We start from the raw sequence: 11,859 nt of genomic DNA, 5'->3' as shown, positions 1-11,859 counted from the left end.
TCCTGCTGTGGGCTGAACTTATCTCAGAGCACACTTATTTACTGTGTGTGTGGGAGACAGCACTACTCCCAGTCAAGTTTTATTTAAAGGGGTAATTTTGATTTTTATGTGTGTACACAAGCAGCAATCATTTAGCTTAGCACGCACACTGGAAACAGCTACTCTTCAATATTAGGACAATCCTGCTCAGCACATAATGTTAACCCATACATTGTGTGTTTGTAGTTGGCTTATTAATCCCTTTTCAGAAGAATTCTTACATTTACAGTTATGGTTTAGTAACAATCAAGTGGTGACAAGGCTCATCTGAAAATGGGAGATTTAAGATTTGCTTCTTCCCTCCACTATGGGAGGGTACATAGCATTGTGTACATTTAAAATGGCCTTAAAATTAGATCGTTTCTCTTTATTTCGGGTGGAAAAGTCAATCACACACTAGCTTACACCAATCAGATCACTTTAGCAAGAAAGGGAAGCTAGTTGGCTAAACACACACATTACATGTAGAGCCTCCTGGAAACCAGACACACAAGCTGCACCGAACACACATCCTCTACATACAAGGTAAGAAGACAAGCAGAGAGTTTGAAGGCGGCTCTTCCTCATATATTGATCAGTTTATTCATTCAGTCAGGACATGTTTTTCTGTTGTCCCAAAGTCTTACACAAAGAAGTCATTGTGAGATGTCCAATTTTTGTTTTGACCAGAAAACAGGAAATAAAAGAAAACCCAGTATGTGATCATGAAAACAAACACACATTCAAAGACTGCTCGCCACAACAGCGAGGACACTACACGTCGAGGCCGATTTGACTTGCCAATCACCCATCGGGTCTCCCAATAATTTCCAAAATGTACCTCTCTCTCTTTTTTTAATTCATTTTTAATTGTACCTGGAGGAAGGAGGTGGGGAGGGGTACACTTAAAAGGTATAAAAATAAAAGCAAACAGTATTTTCAAGATAAAACTTCCTCCTCAGCTTTTGAGGGGGCGGTCCAAAGCCACGTTGAGCAGAACTGTTTGGATGTACAGTAAATGCTAGCATGCATGTTGACACAGGCACTGATCTTAGTGTCTCACTTTGTGGGTCCTCAGTCGTGAGACACAAGCATTCTAGGAACTGTGAGCTCTCTCAAACAAGGCAGTCAACTGGATTCAATTAAAAAAATGGTCTGTCCATTCACAAGCAGTGACCATCCTGGATGCGCGCTCTAACTGAGGGGGATACGGGCCAAGGGCAAATCCAAGAACTCTCAAGCTCTCGTTAGCCTGATTTCTGTTATGTGGAAACGGTAACAAATATCTTAACAGGCAAAAATAGTGGCTTTACTCCAAACCTTCTTTTTTTAACGATACAATACATTACTCCCAATACAGGCTGACCCTACTGTATAATCTGTCCAGAATGGCTCAGCAAGCCAGTGCTGAAGATTCTGGGTAACATAATAAAATCCAGAAAATATTAATCACAAGAAGCACTTAATGGGCTTCTTTTACAAACAAACAACAAAACAAAAGCAGTATACAAATAAAAAAAAACACACCAAAAAAAACAGCAAAACCAAGCACAAGTAGTAATGACCTATAATTAAGGCGAGTTAAAATATTGCAGAATAATTTGGCCCCTGTGTCTCAAACAGACTGCCACAACAGTCAGAGCTCCCCGACTCTCAATCACCGCAAGGATCCAGAGAAGGGAAAGAAGAATGAACTGAAATGAGAACAACAAAAACAGTGATCCTCTTTGGAGAGAAATTGATTCTATTTGGTTTCGTTTGGTCTCAGGAGTGTCTTAAAGGGAAAAGTGAGGACCTCCTTTCTCAAATAAATTCAAATTTATAAAATTAGAAATCTAAAAAAAAAAAAAAAAACATAACTGATGGTTGGTAATGTGGGTATTAGATGTTTATCTGAGAGTTTTCACATGAAGTGGGAGGGGGGGCACCCAGATCAGAAAATAGAAAACTGTTGTTTTTTGTCAACAACCTGATATGACAGATGACAATGCAGTGCCCTGCGGGAAGAGTGTGTGTCACCCTGAAGTCCTCCCTCTGATTAAAAGCAGTCGGGCAAAGAAATGAAAAAGGAAGGGGTTAGGAAGTCAAGTTTCTGAGATACAAAGTGATGCTGACCCTCTTGTTTTTTTTTCTTTTTTTTGTTTGTTTTTGTTTTGGATTGGGACCAAAGGTCATTTCCAACAAAGATCCCCCACCTCAACTGTCCCTCTGCTCCCCTGTTTGTTAAAAAGGCTGGGGGCTAGAGGGGTCAAGTCCGATGATCGCCGACAGACTGTCCGGCTGTTTCTGTGGATCTGACTGAAGGTTTCAGATCACCCAGGAGGAGGACGCGTGGCTGTGTTCTTTAAGAAAGTGTCCAAAGTCCACCGTCCTCCTCTCAGTGAAAGTGGGGGCTGTTGTCCCGTCCTCACCAGCCTCTCCTCCCACCCCTTTCTCACCCCACCCTCTGGTCTCTTCCCTGTGGTTTTCAGACCCATTCCTGCATGGAGCGTTTGCAGTACAGTATGTGGCGTGGCGTACCCTTCCTCTTGAACTGCACCACAGTGTAGACCAGCACCAGCAGGCACAGTGCGAGCACGCAGGGGATTACGATGGCGATGGCCTTCACCGTGTTGGCCTCGTTGTCCAGCTCGATCACAACGTCTGATTGGCCGTCGTCGGCCGGCGGGCGGCCGGTGTCGCAGCCCATGAAGTCGTCGAGGATGGAGCGTGGGTAACCCGGCTCCACGCGGAGGAACTGGTTGTTGAACTTCCAGTACTCCTTTTCCTTGTAGAAGTAAGTGAAGCCTGAAAGAAGACGGAAACAAAAACCTGTAGTCAGGAGCCACACACTATGTTCATTTTGTCATAGCAACTGGGTCCTCTTCCATGAAATCTTCCCAGCTGTGCTGCCATCTTTACACAGAAGCCCATGTTTCATGTTTTGTAAAGTAATAAATAAAGCAAGTGGTATTAAGCTGGCTGCAATATGCAGCCTCACCACTAGGTGCCACCAAATCCCCAACATTGGTCCTTTAACATGTAAAAAATAGTTAATAATGCAGCTTGTTTTATTCATATTTATGTTAGTTAAATAGTAAATATTGCAAGATAATCCCGAGTTGTAAAAATGTTTACATTAACAGAAACAGAGGAGAAAGAAAGCACTTCAGAAAACCAAGCTGAGTAAACTCACAAGTTCAATCCACTGTTTTCCTATAATAACCTCACACTGATTGACTTTATCTGACAAGCAACGCGTCTGTGTTTGTTGTTCACTCACCTCATTTTCTTTATAATTAAAACATTAAATAGAAAAAAGAATTCAACTGAAGTCAAAGTGAAAATAACTTGCCAGCAAAATAAAACCATTTTCTAAACAGTGTGCGCTGCTCCGCTGTCGAACTGTTGTTTCCGTTTCAGCTCTGTTGTTCTGTTGAGATGTCTTTGACTGTCCCTCAGGACTAATTAAATCGGTCATAAAAGAAAAACCACATCCAAGCAGGAGTCAGAACCCACAGCTAGAATCACACAAGAGCACAGCAAATGTCATCCAGAAACAAGCTGCTGTTCAAATTACAAGAGTGACAGCTTTTTTAAAACAGGACCGTGTAGACGGTGCCACCTACATGAACAGGTCTGCTCCCAGGTAGTCATTCAAGAGAGGGTACATTCTTCAATAATAGAGGCACACATACACAACCATTCCAGAAAATATGAAGACAAAGACTCCATGATAACAACTTACTGTGAAGAGATTCTGTCTGCTTAAGCTGACGCTAATCTTTGCTGCCTCCTGCAAGTCACTCTCCCTGAAATGCTTGTTGGGAAAATATATGCTGTTTAAAACGGATCCTGACAGCCTGGCTGAACCCTCACGCTCCCCTCTTCTTCTCTGGCCCCCTTTACACTTTGTGTCTCACGATTTATTATTCATGTTCACTCCTCTCTGGGAAGATGAGGGAAGAAATGCTCTAAATTTCCAGTGAAGGAGGGCCAGGGCTTTTTAAATCACTCATTAGGAGATGTTGCTGGTGAGGAAATGAAGAAGCCCAGGATGAACTTTTGGGATATTCAGCTTGGAAGGAGACAAAATGATCAAACCGTGTGAAGGCTTCCAGAAAGGAAGAAGAATAAATGATTAGAATCTGCGTGTCTTATGATACTGATAGCGTATCCAGCTGATATTTTATCATTTGTGAGCACCAGAAAACAAAGAACATGTCCAACTAATCAACTCTTAGTCAGACCTACATCCGGAATTAAATAGTTTAGCTTAGCATAACGACTTGGGTAGAACTGACAAGTAGACACAAGTTCCATTTGCTTTAGCCTGCCCTGTCTGGGTGAAATACACCCTTTAATCAATAAGTCTTCCACCATCCTCTCTGCCATTTTCTTGGCTACCTTAGTGACATGTCCGTGCTGTGTGAGCTAGCAAGGCTAATGCTTTCCAAAACCACAAACTGTCTGTCTATAATACAGCTAGGTAATTCGTTGACCTTGGATATTTTAGAAGTTTAGAGCAAGCCAGACTTCTATCTGCTTCCAGGATTTATGCTCAGCTAAGCTAACTAAGCTAACACCCCTTCAGGCTTACAGTTCCCATGCATTTTTTATATAAAAGAGTGTGTTTTATGAGATGCTGGGTTATAATTTAGGCCAGTCTGAGCAACATGTGGTTGTGTATGTATTGAAACACGAGCCAATTTACACATAACACCCTTTACATTCTAATTTAGAGTTCAGCTGAGTATTAGCTTAAGAATTACAACCACTTCTAAGACTTTATTCTGTCCAACCTGCCAACAGCTCCTGCCACAGTTTTCTCCTACATTTAACACAAATTAATTGAATTTTTTTTTTAAATCCAGATGAAGCAACAGATACAAAACAAACAGTCCTGTGACATGCATGGTCTATTGAGGAGGGGAGGGAGGATGAGGTGAGGCAGGCTGAGCCACAGTGGGTTAGAGCCAGGTCAATGTTGCCAGCGGGCCCCTGCTCTGAAACGTGCTTTCCCACACACACACACACACACGCACACACACAATCATCGACTGCAGCAGCGTACTCAATTATGCCTGGTTATCTGGGTCAATGCTATGAGCGTGCCACTTGACACAATGTCTCCACAAACAGCCAGGCCGCCCAATGCAGGCTGACACATATATGAGCAGAAACACATACAAGCATCCATCATCCCTCTGGATATCAACCTATCCTTTATGGTCTGAGTGATGCCCGCTCCACCTGGCCTCACCAGCAGAAAATGCCCGGCTATGGGCCTGGCAGCAGATCCTCTGCACAGATGGCGTGAGCGTTCAACACCACCTGCTCTGCTTTTTCCAATCGAGCTGCAGCCAAGACCAGACCGAACCCACCTGGTATAATACATCCAATGGGAGAAGGTTATTTCCTGTTCATGGTGTTTGACTGGCCTATATGTGAGCTCCTTGAGAGTTTAAGCCCCGCCTCTTTGCCCTTGGCACAGGCCAATGGCTCCAAATGGAATGAGGGCCCAGCAGTGGTCTTGTCCTTTCTGCTTTTCACAGTCCTGCTCCAACTGGGTCTTATGGCACCCTGAGCAGGATGGACTGATTATGGAACATTTTGCTTGTGAAACAATTCAAAAAAGGTATTCTTGGATGAACTGACCTCTTTTCATTTTCCAATTGCAATAAGAAAACACAACCTATTTCTCTTGATATTGCATGTATGGAAGTGTGTCACCCACCAAGACGCGAGTACAATAACTGGGGCAAATTTCAATCAATGCTACCCTGGTTTACGTCCCGCCCAGCGTGTGCCAGTGACCAGCTGAAATCAATGCTGTCTGGCACATGAACCATGCTGTTATTGCCAAATCAGAGTATTGGGCAGCACAAATCGTACCATTGGCTTTGTCGACGAAGGCCCCCTGTGGCGAATCAGGCACTCCTCTCCACACTGAGATGGTCTTAGGATAGCCAGGGTCCATGGTTCTCATATCCTCGTTGTAGCGCCAGTACCTAAACAGGAACAAACGATGAGCCACAGGAAGATAAAGCAGGTAGACTTACTAGAGAAAATAGGTTGGCACATTTTCAGGTTTAATAATGAATGATGTACTAAAAAGACAATTTAGGAATTATGTATCCTTTACAAATCTAAAACAGTACCCACCTGTCCCCTTTAAAAAAGTAGGTTTTGGCCACATCCTCCCACCACACTGCTGTTTCGATGCTTTGTGCCGGCATGCCATGGCCGAACTGGGTGATGTCCTTGGGGTATCCAGACTGCAGCACCGTGTCTTTAAACACCCAGAACTGCTTTCCTGCACATCAATAAAGAAACGAACAGACAGAAAATAAATTAGAAGGAGAAGGACAAGGAACAACAGGGATTACCCCTCCAGGAGAGAAACCCATGCCAAGGGCAGATTTACAAGGACAGATACAAGCCTTGTAACAAAACAGCAGGCAATAACCTGTTGCCTTGTATTACTGTATTTGATGTTGACGTTTCCCTAATTTAAAATAGGACACCAACATGGTGACAAGTTCTCCTTGCCCTTGCTTAAAGGTACTCTGGAAACTTTTCGGTGCTTGCAAACGGAGCTGAGATAAAACAGAAACAGCAACGACCCTTGTGGGAAAACTGGCAACCAAACAGTCAAATTAAAGTTTCTATGAAGGCAAGAAAATACCTGGATACTGACTGAAGGTCTGTGATAATGCTGCTGAAAAATGTAAAACCCATGTCATGTTTTTATAATAAATTCTCTGAGTTTTCCATTTACTCTCCATGCCCTTCTTCCTGTGGGGTAATTAGGTTAAACGGCACATTTTTGACACAGTGTGACCCCAGGAAGTGCATTTCTTCTTCGTGACTGGGTGAGCCAGGAGGAAGTGAGTGTATGTGTGGGTTGTTGGGTAGATGTGTGCGTCAAAAAAAAAAAGAGACACAGGTGATAATGCCTCACTAATCTCAGGATGGACAGACATAAATCTGAATGAGAAAAACTGAGAACAATGGATACCGGCTGATAAGTATTTTATTCTCATACGCAAATGTAATGGTCCTTTCAGGTTTGAGTGGCATCTGAACGTTTCTTCAGTAGATTCAAACAGTCAAATGTAGAAACTTAAGAGTGGAGTGTTTGCAGAAAGTGATTAAGCGGCGGTGTTGAAGGAGCCACGTTCACACACCTCCCCCTCGCTGCCTGAAAGACTGAGGAGCTTTTGCAAGGTCAGCTTTAAGATGACCTGAGCACTTCTCTTTAACAAATACAGGAAATGGGTGTGTAGTAAGGCAGACATGATCCCAGCAATATCTACACTCCTTCTGGTGCTTCTTAAAGGCCACATATTTAACATTTAACCTTAAAGAAGTATTTACCCTATGCAGAGAGTTATGGATGGAGCGGAGGGAGGAACGTTAGGACAGGGTGTTGGTTGAATGTTAAGTGGGAATGAGAGATCTGTAGAGGCATTTTTTGGAAAGGAAATTCCTGTCATTTCACGTCTTTCTCCTACAGTGCTCTACTCACTGTGGGCCACACTTCCTCTGGCGTTGACACACGCACGCACACACAGACACTAACACGCCACACCCTGAGATTAATAGAGTCCCCCATCCCCAAGATCAGCGAGTTCAAGTTGATTCACAAAAAAACACCATCTTTCTCTTTCTCCTGCCGAAAATGGGATTCTACATTTTTTCTTTCTCTTTAAATTGGAGTCGTCTTGCATCTCCCGCCACATGCAAAGCTGCTTGCTTCATCTTCAGAGTTCTGAGGGCTGCTTTGAAGTACTGGCTAATCCCCGGCTTGCCCTCAATAGTGTATGAAGAGTGTTATATAGGATGAAGATTTGTTCCAAAGAAGAGATGCCTCCTCCTTACACAGGCCACACACAAACACACACCCCATACAGGAAACTGAAGCACACATGTGCATCTGAGTACTGAAGTTATTATGCGTGCACATGCCCATTGTGACCCTACAGCAAAACTGCTTGATGCTTTGAAATCATTAAATGCAAAGAATATGTTTAAACGATCTGTAAAATATGTTCTTCATGCAACACAAATTACAGGGTTTCTCTGAATACTCTGGCCTGCACCACACAGTGTATGAACATTTCAGGTCTGTCAGACTATTTCCACATGTTCAAACACAGAAGCCATAGTCATGTCATTCCCCTGCAAAACTGTATTTCCTATGATAAAGAGTGTTGTCTTTACTCAGTATCTTTAGTATTATGTTGGATTACTGGTGTAAGAGCCATATGTTTGAGTAATTGTAAATAGGTGTCAGAGGCATTAGGGGGCGCTAAAGGGGCGGCGCCCGTGGCAGTGCCACAGGCTGCCACAGGTGATTTAAGTGGGGAAAATTAAGGCATCCGGTGCTGATTAATGGGGAAGCAAACAGTTTTTTGACTGTATGAAGATTGCTTTGTGAACGGTATTATTTTGTTGTTATGAAGTTGAAACTTTATTTTATTTAATCTAAGTCAAGAGTTAATAAACCAATATTATTTTACGGCAAGATAGAATCCCTTTCATTCATTCAAATACACGTCAAACAAACATTGGGCATCAGCCGGTAGCTGCATGTATTGGACGTAGTAGCTACAAGTGGATACTGGTTTAGTATTTTTCTGTGCATGGTAGAAAATACCAGTTCAGGACCAGAACATTTAGCATTCAGAGCAGATGTTAGGATATCAATGTTAGCATCTCTGCTCTGACTTTTACTTGGACTGGAGAAGTTTACACTCCAACAAGTCTTGCCAAACTAACCAGTTTTTCTTGTAACATAACTCTCATTAGAATGAATATTTAAAAATAACAGCCCAATTACCCCGAACCTAGCTTTGTCTGTTGCATACCAACAAAAATTCATTTTATAGTCACCTTTACACACATGTCACCTGAGGATTCTGGAGTTTGTTATTAGCTGTACAGCTACAAACGTTATGATCTGTATCACCTTTTTTCCCCAGTCAGCAGCTACCGGTGAGAAGCCTGCCTTTAGTGTTAAATCAAGGAAGCTCTGATTATGGAATTATCAGGCATTTCAAGTGATGAACTGAGTTTTACTATTAGTTATTTCATCTTAGGCATCAAAACACATCAACAAAATGTGCGTATGTTTTTTTCATCTCATATTAATCGTTCTAGGATAATCCAAATGATTATTTGCCTCACTGGCTTATTGTTCACACACTCAGGGTGAAAGTTGGCCTACAAAAACACACTATCAGTACAGACATAGAAGCCCAGGCTGATGTACTGCCCTACCTTTAAAATAACACAGATCCTGCAGACACGTCTGTCGGCATGATGTCTCAGCTCTGTCTGTCACAAAAGGCCCAATCAAGCTCTGATTGGATCTCCCAGGAGGAAAATGCACACTGTTGTAAAGATGTGCTTTTGTAGGGGTGCCTGTGTGTAACCTTGCAAAGTCTGAACTTAATTGGATTCATTTGATTTAGTTTATATAGCAGCTTCTATCCTTGTGATTTAGACCAATCAAATGGTTTCACATATAAAAGTAATTCTTCAATTTCTGCTGACAAGCTGAGGCCGAGTAGTGAATGGAGATGGTATCAAGTCATTCAGCCTGATTAGCAAAGCCTACACAGACTCAAGTCGGTTGCTGCATATAAATTTTAAATATGCATGCGTGGACTTGGATATCCAGAGTCTCAGAGGAATGAAAACAAGGAAACTATAACTGAAAACGGGCGCAGAGCTTCACCGCAGGAATAAACAACATATTCTGAGTCTACCTCTAGTGTATGCCAGTGGTGTCTTAAAACACCATGAAATAATTGAAGGCACAGCCATGACTCCAGCCCAAACTGATCTCTCAAGTCCTCATATTTATTTTAGGAGAACTCATCAGGCTAGGAGCTGTTAGTTATTCAATACGCCAGGTCAGACAAGGACCTGGGGTGCTGCATTTTGTTTTCTGACCGACTTTCTTTTTAATTTTTTCCTTCCGAACGGGGACAGACGGAATAAGGCCTTCTGGGAAATCAGCTGTGTGTGTTCAAATCTAAAATGGCATTCTGTTAGTATGAATTTTCTAAATCTTCCTAGCCTGGGCAGAGAGCTGGGAGAAGGAAAAAAAAAAGCAAACTTGCAGAGCTTGTGGCGCACACAGGACCAGCAGTCTGCATTTCCAGGAATTGTTTAGTGTTGAAAATAGAAACGGATTTGAGAGGAGATTTGTAGTTTTTATCCCAGCAGACTTTCATTGCTTACCTACGTCCCATTTCATCAACATCCTTCGCTCTCTCTGACTGTCTTCCTCTTTGGAGTGTATGCAAACACAATGACTGCGGCTGTTTAAGTGGCTTTCTAGGTTCGGATGTGAATAGCCTTAAAGCTTTGTGTTTTGGGGGCAAGCTTAGTCTAGATCTGAATATGTAGGCGAATCTTTTCAGGAAGCACAGCATGAGGCATCATGACACACTGACAGTCAGCGGTGAAACTCTTCGACATTTGATGTAACACGGAATTTCCAAGAACGACTTATGTTTAGCTACACAGTAAAATATATCATTAGTACCAAGACAACAACCCCGAAGTCAAAAGTGAAGTGGATTATGGTGGATTTCCCAGGACACTATTTTAATCTCTTCCAGATTTACACTGAACTCACACACATCCACAGATCAGATGGCGGCTGTGGTTGGTGAAACACAAAATAGTGATTCACTATAGAATGTGTGCAGATTTTTAAGAAGGGCACTGAATAATCTAAAGAGCTTTACATGTAAGCATTCCTGTGGTTGAATAAACAGGTGACATGCAGCTAATGTAAACCAGGATTTTACACACAAAATCAAAACTTCATGATGCTTGGCCTCAGATGAAAAAAGACATGACACATCATGACAACAGGGGACAGTGTGGCCTTACCTTTGAAGAAGACAAACTTGCCCTCGCTGTTCTCGTAGACTGCATCTATCTTAGGCGGCAGGCCTCTCCAGAAAACACTGATGAGCATGGGGTACCCCGGCATTACAGAGTTGTCCCTCACCCGCCAAAACCAATGGTCCTAAAACAGAACAAAAGACACTCTTAGGAAGCAGAAAGGAACATAATAAAAGGTCAACCATGACTTACAATACAGTTACTGCTGGATAGATGCAAGTCATAGACAAGGATGCTTGGAATGTGACAGGATGACCCATATATTACATTAGACTGTTCCTCACAGCACACTGACTGGTCCTCACTTCTGTGGGTTGGCCATGCTTTGCTTGAAGCCTGGCAAGATGGATTGCTGTGTGATTTGACAAATCTTGTGAAAATCCAGCTGCCTCAGAAGGTAAATTTTTGCCTCAGGCAGCCATAATGAGCACATTGAGATTTTCGCACCAGAATAAGGTGAACAAATGTAAAATGTATGCTATAAAATTGTGTTAGAAAGACACAATAGGGGACGAAAGTGGTATATATTTTCTTGGTGTTGCTAGTGATGAGAAAAGCAGAGTAAACATTGGACATACATGCCTCATGTGACCAGAAACATGACAACAAATTATTATTATTTGCAATCAACAGAAAAGGTCATGATTATGTTTACAGCTTGTTTCCACCACCCTGGTGACCAGAAATCATTTAATGGTGTTTTAACCTCCGTGCCTCTGATACCAAAGCAGCTCTACCTGAAGCATTTTGACATAAGGGATCCCATTAAATTCCATTCTCCCGGTTGAGAATACATTGTGGGTTCATACACGTGCAGTCTGTGTGAAGAATCAGCACATTATCATCACAAAATATCTGTGTTATTCGTTTCATATCATTTTCTAGTGAATCCAGATTCGCTCAATTTCTCAGGTTGCCTAGAAAGCCTCTGCA

The 11,859-nt window shown here is 42.3% G+C and overlaps 1 protein-coding gene across 2 annotated transcripts in view; it reads right to left on the bottom strand.

The window, feature by feature from the left end:
- Nucleotides 1-598: 598 nt before the first annotated feature.
- Nucleotides 599-11,859, bottom strand: part of mmp16a (matrix metallopeptidase 16a (membrane-inserted)) — a 56,641-nt gene continuing 45,380 nt past the window's right edge. The window contains exons 8-11 of one of the 2 annotated variants that reach the window (XM_028432725.1): nucleotides 10,912-11,050; nucleotides 6,163-6,313; nucleotides 5,893-6,008; nucleotides 599-2,805 (exon numbers count right to left, since the gene is read on the bottom strand). In XM_028432725.1, coding sequence (XP_028288526.1) covers nucleotides 2,486-2,805; nucleotides 5,893-6,008; nucleotides 6,163-6,313; nucleotides 10,912-11,050 — 726 coding nt within the window. In that variant the 3' untranslated portion in view covers nucleotides 599-2,485. The remainder of the gene's footprint in view (nucleotides 2,806-5,892; nucleotides 6,009-6,162; nucleotides 6,314-10,911; nucleotides 11,051-11,859) is intronic. The other variant, XM_028432726.1, reaches the window with a different exon arrangement.

The sequence above is a fragment of the Parambassis ranga genome, chromosome 20 (genome assembly GCF_900634625.1).
Source record: "Parambassis ranga chromosome 20, fParRan2.1, whole genome shotgun sequence".
Taxonomy (NCBI): domain Eukaryota; kingdom Metazoa; phylum Chordata; class Actinopteri; family Ambassidae; genus Parambassis; species Parambassis ranga.
The sequence above is the reverse complement of the archived record's forward strand: the minus strand, read 5'-3'. Positions and strand labels throughout refer to the sequence as shown.